This window comes from Fringilla coelebs (genome assembly GCF_963513975.1).
Source record: "Fringilla coelebs genome assembly, chromosome: 4".
Classification (NCBI taxonomy): Eukaryota; Metazoa; Chordata; class Aves; order Passeriformes; family Fringillidae; genus Fringilla; species Fringilla coelebs.
In genome coordinates, this window is record NC_140032.1 from 15,104,665 (window position 1) to 15,120,338 (window position 15,674).

General features: G+C 36.1%; 1 protein-coding gene across 8 annotated transcripts in view; it reads left to right on the forward strand.

Moving 5' to 3' along the window:
* CPEB2 (cytoplasmic polyadenylation element binding protein 2) overlaps window positions 1-15,674 on the forward strand; it is a 51,292-nt gene that overhangs the window by 2,138 nt on the left and 33,480 nt on the right. For 7 of the 8 annotated variants that reach the window (XM_084205075.1, XM_084205079.1, XM_084205072.1 and 4 more), the window contains 2 exons: window positions 2,386-2,664; window positions 12,583-12,673. In XM_084205075.1, coding sequence (XP_084061201.1) covers window positions 2,386-2,664; window positions 12,583-12,673 — 370 coding nt within the window. Of the gene's footprint in view, window positions 1-2,385; window positions 2,665-12,582; window positions 12,674-15,674 lie in introns of those variants that run through there. The other variant, XM_084205078.1, reaches the window with a different exon arrangement.

A 15,674-nucleotide genomic window follows, 5' to 3' on the forward strand; every position in this document is an offset into this window, starting at 1 on the left:
GGAGGGGTCTGTGGACAGCAGCCGCCCCGCTCTCGGCCGCTCTCCCCGCCCGTTCCGGGTGGCAGGTGCCGGGGTGGCTCTTCTTGCCCTCCTTGGTGCGCCGTTGCCTCCTGAGGGATGCCTGGGTTTTATTCGGGACTAGAAATGAGGATTTGCGCTTAAAAAAAAAGAGCTCAACCGCTCCTGTTGTTGTCTGGGAGTTCGGCCGTGAAAACGCCCCCCTTGTCCCCCCGAGTCGCCCGCGGCGGGCGCAGTGTCCCCGGAACAATGAGTCTGACAGCTCCGGCCGGCGCCGCCCCCCCGGGCAGCCCCTTCCCCAGCCGCGGGCCGGCCCTCGGGCGGGCTCGGTCGGACGGGCACAGGTCGCCCAGAGGAGGGTCAGACGCGAAAGTTGACACCGTGCTGCCTTTTCAGGACTTTTGACTGACATTGCTTGAATATGTGTCTGAGGACAGCGCAGTGTTTCAAGTTCTGTAACCGATTTTAATCGGGTTTAACAATCCCATGTTAAAATGGTAGTTTACGTTTCTTTCTGGAACAGAATATTATAAGAAATCAGTGAGAAGCAAATCCGTGTTAATATTACCAGCTGTTGCATTATAAGCCCATTTTGCTCCATAATTTGCTCATTTATGAAAGGCTTAAGTTATGTAGGCCTCATCTTAATTTTTTTTTTCATTCTAGTATTAAATCCAGTCAGATTTAATCAGCGGCGATTCATTTGTATCAGAACTGGAATCTCACATTGTATGCCTGTTGAAGAACTAATTACAATGCCTTATGATTAGGAGTTAGTTGTCCTTAACTTTTATAATAACCTTCTTCAAACAAATTCCAAGCAATTCTCCAACAGTGAGGTGTACAGGAATTTTCTCTCACTTACAAGTTGTGGGTATACTTAAACAGTGCCATGACAGCATAGCTAGCAATATTAGAGGCTTGTTAACATTTGGCATTATCTCTAAAGGTTTATTTCACAATAGAGTGCCTGCCTCTCCCAAAATTCCAACACAAGTATTCAAGTTTTACAACGTAATTATCTATAATTATTTAGAATAGGATGTTTTCCTGATCACTTGACCAAGAATGGCTTTAGTGTTTTTTTTGGTTTGTTTCTGGGGGTGAGGGTGGTGGAGGTGTTGTTACAATTTTATCTTTCTGTCTTCAGAAAGTTCTCTTTTACCTGATACATAACATATTGACATGCTTTAAATTTTTAAGTTATTAGAATGCAGGTTGAGGGTTGCTTGCAGCTAAGCTTAGAGATAAAAGTACTGTGTTTTCACTTCACAGAACTGAATTTAGAATCATCACACACACCCCCACTGCATTTCTATGTTTGAGGAAAACGTTTCCAAGAACAGTCAGATTTGAGACTACTAAAGATACAGTCCTTCACTGTCAGTCATGCTCAGTGGATCCGCCTCTTGCTAATATGACAACCACTATAGGTCACTTTTTAGCAGAAGTTTTATCTTACGGATAAAAACTTAATCCTTTAAAAATAGTCTTTCTAAAAACTGCTTCCATTTTCATATTAGAGAATAGAGTGCATTTAAAAGTGTATTTAGGAAGGTATAAGGTACACCAGATCTGGATAGGAGAAGAAAACATCAAAAAAAATTCTAGAGTACACCCTGCCGAATCCCACAGATTCATTACTCCAGAAATTACTCCATTCATTACTCCAGAAACATTTGAACAGTGGCTTCAGAATAATGCATTTTAATGGAAATGTTCAGATATCTCCTTCAAACAGATTCTTTGTACAGTAGTCAGTGCTCTTTTTGCTCTTATATGGTAATACTGAGACAATGATATTCAAAATACTGGAGTGGGGGAAATTAAATCTGCCATTTGAATTTTAATTTTTAAATTTCTACTCATTGTAATGAAATACTACTACTCATTGAGTACAAATAGAAATACTATTTTAATAATAGTTTTTAATTTATATATTTGAAATTCTTCTATTACTTTTGCAGAGATTTCATCATAGAATAGCAAGTAATCTATGATAAAAACGGGTTTCAGGGTTTTTTTAAAATTTGTTTTATACACCCTGAAATTTTTCCTCTGCATAGCTTTAAAAGTGCTAACAGTTTCTAAAATGATAATAATGATAAAAATTATAATCAAAATTGCCTGCACAAGTACTGCATCATTTTTGGGGGAGACATATGGGGCAATAGGAATGACTTTTTTTTAATGAAGCTGTGTTTTCTCCCTTGCTTCAGTAGGTAATTTACATGTTCTCAGAAGAGAGTATAGAAATGACTGCGCGTTGCTTACTTGGTGGTTGGTTGTTTTGGGGCTTGGGTTTTTTTAAGTAGAATATAATTTCAAGTATTTTCAGAATAATAGAATTTAATCTTTCTTTTTTAGCCTCTTCTGAAGCAGTCACCCTGGAGCAATCAGAGCAGCGGCTGGAGCACAGGAAATATATCCTGGGGAGGAATGCATGGCAGAGACCATCGTAGAACTGGAACCATGGGAATTCCAGGAACTATGAACCAGATCTCTCCTTTGAAGAAGCCTTTTTCTGGTAATGTCATAGCTCCTCCTAAATTTACTCGCTCTACTCCATCACTGACACCAAAATCGTGGATTGAAGATAATGTTTTCCGAACTGACACCAACAGTAATACTCTCCTTCCTTTGCAGGTAAGGATGGTATACCTGCCGTGTTCATGGTCTTGCATAGCATTTTTACTTCATTCATTTTAAATGAGAACTAAACAGTGGTTGCAGTCCTGATACTTGGTTTGAAAATTGTGTTTCTGTATTATTTTTAGTCTTAAATTGCAATTAATCCCCATGTGTTGGGTGTGTTCAGCAATATATGATCTCACAGTTGAATAAGAATATTGATTGTCAAAAAACCTACAAGCTGTAGGCACTGATGAAGCAATAAAACATAGTATGTTTAATCCAGCAAGTATTTTCTGCCTATGGTAACGCTCATTTTCTTAAAAATCCCTTTCAGCCTCCGGGTATTTTTTGTTTGCTTTGTCCTTCTACTTAGGTTTTCTTACTTTTGTAGATGGTTCTCAAGTCTTTGACATGTTCATCTTTTATTGGTATTCTAGGCTGATTTGTTTGTGTGTCAGCAAGATTTTTTCCTCCACATTGTAGCACCTTTTATGTTTTGTTTTGCCTGGAGGCCCTGTGATTTAGAAGTGTTAAATGGAAGGATGTATCTTAGGACTAAAGATCTGGATTCACCTGAATTTTGCCAGTGACGTCTCACGTGACTTTAAGTCACTTAACTCCACCCTCATTAATCTCTTGGCAAAATATTATTTTTCCCATTCTTACCTATATTAATTGAGTTACTCCTTGTTAGCAGAGGCCTTTCATTTGTCATAATTGTGACCACATTTGAGCTGTATTTGCATAAATGGCAATCTGATGCTTATGCAGCTGAAGTAGTGGCAAAAGGTGCTCCTTGGGACCAGATTTCCCTTTAGAGTTCTGGGTTTTTATACCATTTTTCTGGTGAATTTGGCACAGGAGGTCATGTCCTGACTCTATCCAGGTGCACTTGATACTTGCAGTGTTTTTGAAGCTTACTTGATTTTTGGATGTGCCAAAGTTATGCTGAAACATACACACTTGGACCTGATACTGTCAAGGCATATTCCATTAGTTAGCTGTGCTAGCTGGAATATTGTAGTTGAATTATATTTTGTGTGGGTAGAAAGATGGGGGGGAAAAAATGTGGTATTCCTCAGGAATTGTGTTCTATTAAGGAAAACAGGTTACAGATAGATAATGCTGTGCAGGGCCGCAAAAATAGTAGAAAGTAAATACTGAAATCTGTCCTGAAGATGTTAACCTAAGGAACAGATTTAAGGATATTAATGCCATCATACATTGAGACTGCTGTGGCATATACACTGGAATTCATACATGGCTAAGTGCACAGGTTGTGAATGTATTTGCTCATCCAGTATGCCTTACAGGTCCATGTGACCAATACTTTGAAGTTTCAGAAGCTTCTACAGGAGTTTTCAAATATGGATGAACTCATTTTATGTCTAAACAAGTGTATTCTGCATTTAGGCTATCGTCTGAATAATTTGTGCCTAATAAGTTAGGAAAGAAATCCTTGCAGTTTAACTTTATAATATCTTGATGTTTCTGTGTAGGGGTTGGTGGATTTTTTTAAGGCATAATGTCAAAATAAGAAGTTGAGCATTCTTAATTGTTGGTTACACCTATGAGCACCAGACCACCAATTAAATAGGCCTATTTGGCTGTATTTATGCTGTTGGTCTGTCTATGCTTAAATCTCCCTGAAATGTATAAAGTCATAGTTGCAGAACACAGTAAAAATAAAATTCTTTGAAGGGTTGCAATGTTATCTGCTGCTATTGTGAAAACACTATATGTTTCCATAAATTATTTTGCTACACTGTCATATTCTTATTTTTCAGTTAGTACACTATTGTTATATGATTAATTCCTTGTGATGACTGTTACATTTTGCAAGTCATAATGAAAAAGTTAAATGGAGCTTAGAGCTCGTGCTTCTTTTCATCAGGACTTGTTGGCAATTGCAATGCTGTCAAGCACCCATCTTGCTGATTTGTACTGTGCTTGTCTCCTTCCATAAAAGGCTGTGGTATTTAGATTGAGAGTTCTTAAAGATACAGTAGCCATTTCGGAAAATACTAAAAAAATAGTACAGATTAAATTTTGTGCTGTTTGGAAAGTCTAGCACAAAAGTATTTACGTGCATGTAGAAGTTACCTGTCTCTTCCAAGCTTCCACAGATCAAACACATCTTAGTGTGCATGCTGAATACATACTGCATCATTCACAGTTCAGCAGAATACCTTTTTCTTTGGGCTAACTGCAGTAATTATTTCGTAGGGGAGGGGACAAAACACCTTTCTTCCAAACTTCAGCTAGCTCAAAATTAGCAATTTAAAAACTGGCTTAGAAAATCTAGTGTTCTCAGGGAGTTTGCATAATCTTCAACATTCAGCTACCATTTTTAAAAATGCTATATTTTTGCAAAGTCCAGATAGCATTCAGCACGTCAGCTGCTCATCCATTTTCTGAAAAAACCCGTACCTCATGCAAACATGATAAACCACAGGGGAATTGTATGCAAATTCGAAGCTTTGCCCTTCCATCAAACTTCTTTATTCTTTGGTGTTTGCATTGCTGGGTGGGCCCCAGATAGAACTTGCATCAGTTCTGATGAAAAAAACATTTCTTGACATTAAACTAATATACCAGTGACAATGAATGTCATTACTGATAAGTGAGTAAGCTATTACAAGTATTGCTTGTAGGGATGAAAGCAGATTTTCTGTACTTTTTAGTTAGAATTGAAATATACCCCATATGAAGTTGAATTCACAATGGCCACATTAGTTCCAGCAAAGCTGCTTTTGCTTGCAGAAGTTATGAAAGACCTCTCTTAGGATTTTTTAAAAGTTCAGCAGTTTGTTTTGGTTTTAAGTAAAAAATAATTAAACATCATGGCAACACTGATTTAAATGTGAGCACCTTAAGCATCTAGCCAAGTTTTTCTTACATGCCTCAGCGTTAGACGCTTTTCTGCCTTTCTCAGGATTTTAACACAAACTGCATCAAATACAGTTCTTTTATAGACATAAAACTTTAGATGTAATTTTGTCTAAGTTCAGCCATCCTCCTTCCACCATTGTAGGTACTTCATATAGGGAAGGGTTGTTGCCTTGCACTTGAATCATTAAAGGGACAGTTAGAAATCTTGTCAAGTGTTGGCACCCTACTAGTTAAGCATTTAATTGAGGGGCCTATCTCTCTCTCCTTAGAGAGAATCTAGGTTCCTTATTTAGATAATCTAATTCTCTAGAAGAACATACCTGCCACCACTGACCTTATGCAGCCCCTGGGATTCCACTTTAGGCACTTATATTGCATTTCAGGAAGTCAGATGATATGAATAGTCTCTTTTATTCCCTGACCTAAAGTACAAAAAAAAGCCCTAGTTATAGGGTACAAAGCTGAAAATATATTATTAAAATTTTATGCAAGTGTTTTTCCCCAAAAAACATGCTACAGGCATATCTGTGGCCAAAATCCAAGGACAGTGATCATGTTTTGTATTATCCACCTTTTTGATTTAAACTGCATGTATGAGGAAAGTGATTTAACTATTTCTAAATTTTTTTTTTTTAGAATTGCAGTTTCTGCTAACTCTATTTTGATTGCAAGGTTAGTTTTTCTTACTGTCTTGCAAATATATTTACTAAAACCTGTTAAAAATGTTTAATACTACATATCATGTTTGACTACTTTCATTCTAGTAAAAACACTGCATTCTATGAACATGAATCTAATTTCTGTGTCGCTTTTGAATTAAGGAAATACACCATGTTTCTGGGTGGTTTTCACCTTGATTTGTCCTTCCTGTTTGCTCAGACAAACAGTGTGTAATGTTCATGGTCCTGAAAGCTGAGTGTTCTTATTCTGTGTTTAAACGTAGCTCTCCAGCTGGGGATTGGTATGGTGAGGTAGTATCTTCCACAAATGCAGATCTTTCTGTTTCTTTTTCTATTTCTTTTTGAAATGTGCTCAAGTTTTGAAAGAAGGCAAATCACATGAAAAACAAAATGAGTTTAATGCTGTGTCACAATGAGTGTTAGTTTTAGATATTTAACTTAAGCAGCTGTCATGTTCTTCTGCCTTAGAATCACTTCCATTTAGAAAATTTCAAATTTGCAATGTGGTAATTCTAATATCAATTCATACAGCTTAACATTATTAATGGCTAATCTATTCACATACCAGTGAATATTAGGTGAAGAGCAAGTTGTTAAAGTTGAGTTCTTAATGCCATGTTTAGACTCCTAAATGTGTGGCCAGTTTTTTCAAAAGTGTTGAGTGTTTGGCAGCTGATGTTAAACTTGAAGGCATTGAGATTATCTAGCTGCAGAATTTTCTTACTCTTCAGAGTAATGTAATTGTCCAAACACTGATCTGTAAGCCAGGCTTTACCAGTTTATTTTTACTGAGGCTGTGCTGGAACAGAACAGTTTCAGGATTTTTAATGCAGTGGATTTATTGCCTGGGACTGATTAAAATATCACACACAACCAGATATTTATGTTTGAGAACCATACTGGGGATATCTCTTATTGGGGAAAGTGGTCTATGGCCATGCTTTTAACTTCAGGATCACAACCTTTGAATAAATAGTATTAGGAGCTGCACAGATTAGCCATTCAAAGCAATCAATTAGTGGGACGTTTGTAGGTCTTAACATGCAAATGTTTTTATGACTTCATATGATATAAGACTTTGCTGCTGCTATTTAAATTTTCTTGAGTTATACAGCTCATTCTATCAATGCAATACAAAATCAGAGTTAGAGAAATTCAACAAAATATTTCATAGCCATGATAGTAAAGGAGTGAGTATATGATGGGTATCTTATCTCACCTTGTTCTCAGAGTTAAAATGAATGTGTTCTCACCTAAGATTTATCCAAAAGTACATATGCTATATGTGCTGACGTATTTGCATTTAAGTATTCAAGACTGTATAGGTATTTCTAGATGTGGGGCAAGGGTGTGAGAAACTCAGAACTTGAATAACAACTTCCCTTTCAAATTTCTAAATGTCCCTTTAAATATTTCATTGAAACTATTAATATACAAATTTTCTAGATTTGCCATGTAAGTCAAGATTGCCAAGACTTTAATCATCTACATAGTCTGGTCTCTGGTTGTTTCCAGGTGATGAATACATATTCTTGAGTTGAAGTACTCCAGTATTGGGATTTTTTATTCATTTTTAAATGCTTATGTAGCTGGGAAGTGGGTGTGTCTTCACCACAGGACCTGTTCTTGGTGCATTTTAGGCTCAATTTAGTTAGCTTATGTAGCTGATGGTGTCATTTTAACTTTAAACACTTTTCTCTCAGGTTGACCATTCACAGATGTCTACCAGACATCTTTAGTTCTTCTTTACCACTAATGACACTGTGAAAAGTAACCAAGCAATTTTGTGTGTCGACTTTGTCTTCCTTCTTGCTTTTTTATAGAGCTAAAATTGTAGTTCCAATAGGTTTTCATATTTAGTTTCTCATTTACACTAGTTATGGTTTCAGCAAGGGGCTTATGATTATAGTATATCCACAATAAAATGAGAATGACTTGAAATGTAGATCTTAGTAGAGGTATTTTAGAATATGTATGTAGGAGTTGTTATTACTGCTAGCATTAACAATGAATACTATATTCAGGTACTTTTTGAAGTGTAGATACTTTATTACTAAATCACCTGTTGCTTTCTAATCTTAAAGCACATTTTTATTCAGGGGTCAGGTTTAAGGTGAAAAAAATTGAATTTGTTAATATTTGAGTTGGGGAAGCAGTTTTAAAAAGGCTTCTTTAATTTAGCTTTTAACGAACTCAGTTAATTCATTAAGGTCAAAGTTGGAGTCCTTTTTGCAGCCAAGTAGGACCATACTTGAAATGACTGTAAGCTTTGACTTTTTTCTTCAGCTCCTATCTCATGGTGCTACATTTCTTTAGAACATGAAGAGACATGTAAAGATCATTCCTTAAAGATACTACCATTTACAGATTTTAATACCAGTGTTAGCATTCCAATTTTTTTATTTCAAGTAGTCCCACAAATCAGTAGTTCAAAGCATGCTTCCAAAATTCAAAGGTGTCAAACTTCGTAACTATGAACTAGTGTTTGTGGTTCAAAATACGCAAAATTATTCACCAATCAATAGCTTTGGTCCTTGTATTTGCTTTATGCTTAAATGAAAATATATAAGCTTAGCGATGTGACTGCAGTTTCTGCAAATGCTCAGACAGGATAATCTTTGCATACGTTGCGCGGGTATATATAGAAGTCCTACCAGAATGTGGCAAAAAAACCTATTTGTTCATGAGTTTAGTTCTGAAACTTGCTCTTCAGAGAAAGCTGCCCTTCTCCCATTCGTGCATATTCATATGCATGGCTTGGGGACTAACTTCTCAAATGCATACTCTTTGGGTGTACTTTGTATGACATTGTCAGAAGCTCCTTCTAGCACTTGTGTTCTGTGGGAAGGATACTTTGTGCTTTTCCTATTCCTAAAGTAACTACCATTTTCTGTAAACTTTCTTACATAGATGATTTTTTACTTAACCATATCACTCAGTCTGCAGTTGTGATTCTGATACAGGAAAGGTAGATCAAGCAGGAGTCAAACATTTAGACAGTTAAAAGTAAAAAACTAGTCTGAGAATTTGTAGTGCTTGGGAGAAGTTAACTATCAGCTCTGAGGGAAAAAAAGCTAGCATTATGTTGTGACATTCCACTGAGATACAGACCTTCTGACACAAGAACAAGAGTTCATTTGCTTCTTAGCACGGGACTGATGAGCCACAGAGCTGAAGGAAATGAAAAATATTTAACAGGAATTCAAACTTGGCAATTCTGGAGTCAGGATGATAGAAAGTGTGTATTAACATAAATGCTTAGGTATCAGTGCCTTTGCACTACTGATTATCTTTAGTTTTATTATTTCAGCATGGTTGATAAGCAGTTATCTTCCAAAACAATCTGAAACTGTCTTTAAGACAACATGGAAATAGTTCTAATTTTTGGGACTACTTCCATGTTGTTTTAAAAGTAGGTCCAGGTTGTTTTAGAAGATTACTGCTTATCAGTTATGTTGAAATAATGAAACTAAAGCTAATCCTAATTCTAGGGACTGTTTTCACATGCATGGAGATCTGGAACAATCATAGTCTGTGACAGTGCTTTTCTTGCTTGTCCTAAAAATCGACCAAAATTGTAATGGAAGTTTTCTGATTTAGTTGTTGCATAGATAACTGTTCTCTTGAAAGATATGATTACATATTTGGGGAGCTCAAAGCCGTGTTGTAGCATTATAAAGCCAAGCTGCACTAAGGTTTAGAATGAGCCTCGTACCCAAAGAATTACTTATTCCTTTAGAGACAGTTAAATTTCAGGTAGTGTTGCTTTATAGCATGCAATTCATCAGTGTCATTTGGAATAGAGATTAAAATTTTGAAGCACTGATTACCAGGATTGGGTAGTGTGATCACAATTGGGTAGTGTGATGTGTGGGCAGTGGGAGAGCAGAATGCAATTCCCATATTTAAATCCTGCTGTACTTCAGTGTATTCACAACATTTCAATATTGTGTGGTATCTGCCCATTGTATGTTTGTTGTATGTATGTAGTACTGCCCAAAATTAAGTAATGCAATTCAAGGAAGTAAACAACAGACATTCTAAAAAGGATGAGAAAAGCTTATTTTTCCTTCTGCTTCTAGCAAAGCAAGACCTTTTGCTTTAGATACACAGAACTTTCAAAAGAGAATGATGCAGGGGTGAAGTTCGAATCATTGCACCATGTCACCCAGTAGAGCAGCTTACAAGTAAATTGCAAGCTCATGTTCTGTGTTTTACTTTTCCATTTCTCTGTAAGGTCTAGGACCTGGTAGCCCAGTTCTAGGAATTAACCATGCCTGAGCCCACAGAGTGTCATTAGGTCTGTAATAATGACCATTTCTCAGACAGTCATGTGTTACCTCAGCACATATGTATGTAGCAGTGTTAAAAATAAATAAGAGAATTTGTAATGAGCCTGTTACGAAGATGAAACACCATATACAGTTCAGTCTGGTTTTTACCAATACTCGTTCTTTTCCCTTATCAGCTACAAAAGTAGCAAAGCATGTTTTGTCTTTACTCAGTGTTGCTTTTTGCAAGGGCACTGACTACCTACTCACTAGTGCTGTAAACTGAATTTAAGACTTCATTAACAATCCTGATGAGAGACCTTCTGAATACTAGGGGACAGTAGGGAACAAATCCAGCTTGGTCACTGCTCACACCTTCTATAGAAAGCAAATTTGCTGTGGTAAGCAGGTTCTTTTCATTGTGTTGTTGAGAAACAAACCTGTAAGGGCATGGAAGCAGATTAGTCACTTCAGTTTCTTTTGGTGGTTCTCAGGGCAACTAAACTGAGCAAAAGCCAGCCAGTCCCAAAATTAAGGTTACTGTGAACAAAAATAGTGATAGTTACTTGTTGGCAATCAAACCAGGTTAAAGTTTGCATCGTGAAGCATCAGTGGCATTTGGTCTGGGATGTGGCAGGAGACAAGAGAAACCCACAGTTTTATATTTTTAACAGATTATTATTACCCAACAGGTAATAATATTTAACAGAATATATTACCCAACAGGAGCCCATTACTCTTAATAGTAGTTTGAGATAGAGAGAGGTGGGAAAAAAGGCTTCTTCCTCTTCATCCCAACATTGACTAAACTGTTTAAGACATGCAACTCTGGTTTCATCATGGCAAAGCTGATCAGAAGTCATAGTGTGGATTCAAAGAAAACTTCTGTTCCAAAGCTTACTTTTTTTATTCCTCCAATGTGAAGAATTCCGGTTTGCTGAGGGATGTAGTTTTAAATGAATCTATGGTTCTGCTAAACTGTTATGGAAAGTCACAGTGAATGTGGGATATACCTTCTGTCCCTATAATATACATACTAAGTGCATGGCTGCATCTTTAGGGAATTTCACCAGTCCTCGGATGTATATATTTCATCGTACTCTGCTATGAATTACTAGAGTGAAGACCACAGTAAAATTAAGGTGCAATTGTAGGATTTTAGAGCAATACAATCTAGCCGAAGCCTTGAAAGTAGAAGAGATTGTAGTTTTACACAAACTGTTTCCAGTTTCTAAAAGGTATCCCAGAAAGACCAAAGAATTTAGGAGTAGTCTTTTTTCTGTGTCTGCAACTTGGGTGTATTGGAAAATATGTGAGAAAATGGCTTGGGTAAAACAAAATTAGTGAAAACATATTCCGTTCGTTGCAATAATTTTTATTACTGTCAGTGAAAGTATTTTTAAAGACAGTACAGTAACTTCCTAATAATCATACATAAAAAAAATTGTCCTCTATGAGGCTGATAATCTATTAGTAAGATTTGTGACATTTTCTTTTCACGGTTTAGCTTTAATTTTCCACCCTTTAACCATTAAGGGCTGACCGTGTGTAACTCAAGTCTTTGTATGCAAAGGCCCTGAAGCCAGCAAGTGTGGCCTCTGGTAGGGGCTGGTGGCCCATGCCAGGCACTTGGCCAAGCACCAAGAAAATGCTGTCTTTTATGTGACATGACTGTCCTTGTCCTGTAGTTCCCCACCTTCCTCACTATTTTACTTGTGCATGAAATTAAATTGAACTCTTACAGACATTAGCCTCCTTCATTAATCAGCTTATGCATAACTGTGCTGTGGGTCACTAGAACTGATGCAAGCAGTTTTGAAGGAAATAGGCATTCACAGGCTGTCAAATGCATACACACCATTTGTTCACACTGCATCACACAGAGTTCTTCACACTGCATCTCTAGTTTTATATTTGGATGCTGTTAAAATTAAAGTTAATAAAATTAGATCTTACTTTGTATCATTGTCCATCTTCAGAGTGTCTGAGTGGGCCGCTGTTAGAAGGAACTTGTGTTTTCCTTTCAAGTTTTTTGTTAAAAACAAAAGAATTTGTATACCAATACTAAGGCTTTTGTTTTCTTTTAGGATCGAAATAGAATGTATGACAGTCTGAATATGCACTCTTTGGAAAACTCCCTTATTGACATTATGAGAGCAGAGCATGATCCACTTAAAGGTATGTTATTATGCTAAGTAAAGAAAAAAGGGTCATCCATTCTGCATATTTGAATGAATACTGATTGTTAATTTAGATTCTAAGTTCATATTAAAGTGGAAAATGAACTGTTTTTTCATTTAGATGAAAAGTCAATCTTAAGTTGTCTATTACTGAAAACATTGTTTCACAGTGACTTAAAACAATCCACTCCAAGTGTTGCCAGGTAATTTTCCCTTTCTCTGCAGTGAAAGCTGAAAAAAAACCCAAGTCAATTTATAAAATCAGGGTTTGTCCTTTAAAATTTTTTTTCAAATCTACTGGAGGATACTAATGCATCCAAATCTCTGAAGAAGTCCAGAAACACAGTTAGCTTTATAATGCTGGTTCCTCTTACAGTCCTGAGCTCTATTAAGTCATTTGGCCACAGCAGTGAGCATATAGCTAGTATTTGTGGGCTTCCATTTTAACTCCTCTTTTCACGGTACATTCACTCACTCTCGTGAATTCTATTCTTCCATACTTTCTCAGGTAGCATTTACTATTGAACATTGGGACAGGGAACACAATTTCACTTGGGCTGCTCAGATGTTACTTCATTTGTGGTGTTCTAATTAGATTAACACAATCTAATTTTAAAATTACCCAAGACTTTAGGCTTGCTTTGTAGAAATTAAATCTCTGTACTGAATAGAAAAAATAAAACAATCAATTTTTTTTGCAGCATTGTTTTCTCCCATCCATTCTCCATTTCTAGAGGCTCCTATACTTACTGTATATTGCATTAGCACAGAAAGGTCTGTTGTTCTCCTAATTTGAAGGACACCTTGCTACTCTGCTCATGATTCTTTTAAGATCTGTGTAATTACTTGGAAGACCTGTAGCATTCAGATAGCGTTTAATAGTATTTTAAGATTAAAAATAGTTAGCCAAAAGTTTGGAGTTTTTTCCCAAGCTAAAAACCTCTACAAAGCATCTGTAAGTATCTAGCATTTATTTAAAATGTTAATTTTCCTTGACTTTAAAGTAAGTGGAAGCCAAAATTAAATTTTCTAAGTTGTTTTTAAATCTGATCTCTTCTTTGTTATGGCCCAGAGAGAATTAATTCCATTTTAGCAATTTTATTCAAGTCCATTATTAAGCTCAGTTTCTGTCTATTCTACATGTTTGTAAAACATTAAGTAAAACAAAAGGTTTGAAACCTGTAAACAACTAGCCCAGTGATGACTGCTGTGTGCTAAAATCATGCATATCTCTTCAAGGCTGAGGTGACCCAGTGGATCATTCCTTTTACAGAGGATTCTTGCTTCTAATTGCCACACTCAGGTGGTTACTACTTCTTTCCTTGTCTGGAAGCTGCTGTTAGGCATAAAGCTAGAGAGTGCAGATCTTCTACTGCAATATACTGCCATTGGCACCTCTCGCATTCCTGAAGATGAAAATCAGTCTGTTTCTTCTTTCTGTACATGCTGACACAACAAATGGAATTCGTTGCTTGGTTCCCCCTGCCATCTCACTGTTTTAATTTTATCTCTGTAATGCAGAAGAGATTTCAGAGGCACAGTGAGCACAGAAGATACTAATTTTTATTTTTATTAATCTCTTTGTATTTCATTTTGTTACAATAGATGAAAATTATGTATTTCCAATAATAATTTTCCAAGGAGAATGAGAGAAGAAAAAGCTTTAAGACTTGAAAGTTAATTTGGTTCATACGTAGATACCTTGAAAAACTCAGTAGTTTCCATCTGTGCTTTCTAGGGACATGAGAATATGGTGTCAGTCTACAGTTAAGAGATTTATTTTTTTTTAACAGTTAAACAGCGATGTTCTTGCAGTAAAAATTCTGCTAAGTTTTATGTTTGAACTAAAACAGATGGAAGCCATAGATAGTGATGAAGTCAAAGGAAATCCATTTTTCTGTTCAAGTGCCAGAGAACAATGCACATGCCAACTGAATTTAAATAGAGTAATTGTGTGCTGCTATCCAAGTTGATGGATAAGATATTTTTTCTCCGTGAATGTGATTTCAGCTGAAACCGCTATGTTATTAACAATAAGGCATGAGAAATGTTCCTTACAGACTGAAAATGGGAGGATGAGATGTCATATATTGGCCTTTTAGTTCTTCTCTACTGTCTTCTGATTTTTTTCACCATTAATTGGAATTTCTGTAATTTCTGAGCAACTTTAACTTTTTTTTTCTTTTCTCTGCCAGACATGAAACTGTAATTTGGTTATATCAGTCTCTGTGACTTTTCACCACAGAAAATCTAACATTTACTTAAAACTCCATTATGTTTGTTTTCAGAATGCACGGGATTAAGAATATTATTATTTATTGCTCTTACTAATATATAACATATTTTGTTACAACTAAAGAGTATTTTGTAACTAGGGAATATTTTTATGACAAGTTTTCAACTAAATATAAGCACACTCAAACAATGCATCTTTTATATCTAATCACAGCAATAAAATGAAAGTCCCTGGAATTTTAAGCACGTGTTTCAGATTTAGCTGCTTACAATATCTGGAGTATGACTAAGCATCTTGTCTCAGATTTTGCCCAATGCAGACCAGACAGTCTGTGTACTAGCTCATAGCTTCAAGTTTTGCATGTCAAGATCCATTTTAGGAGCAAGTCAAATTTCTCCACTTTTGCTTTCATGAACTTGAAAAAAAATTATTTCAAATATGATTCACTGAAAGCTAAGTTTATGCCTGCCAGAAAATTGTTTATACATGACTAGTTTTGGCTTTGCTTAGACAAAGCTTTGTCATTACAACACGTGATCAAAAGAAAAGTAATTTTTAGCTTTCAATAAGATACTTCCAAGGTAGAGTAATAGGGAGATGTTTGACTCCACTAGTCATAGTAGCAGAAATACTGATCATATTAAAACTAATCTTTCCCAAGCAGCTTTCTTGAAATGCATTTCATAACAAGACCTTAAGTAATGTTTAAGATTATCCCATCCATTCAATTCCAGTGAAATAAAAACTGAAGTTAAATTAATTC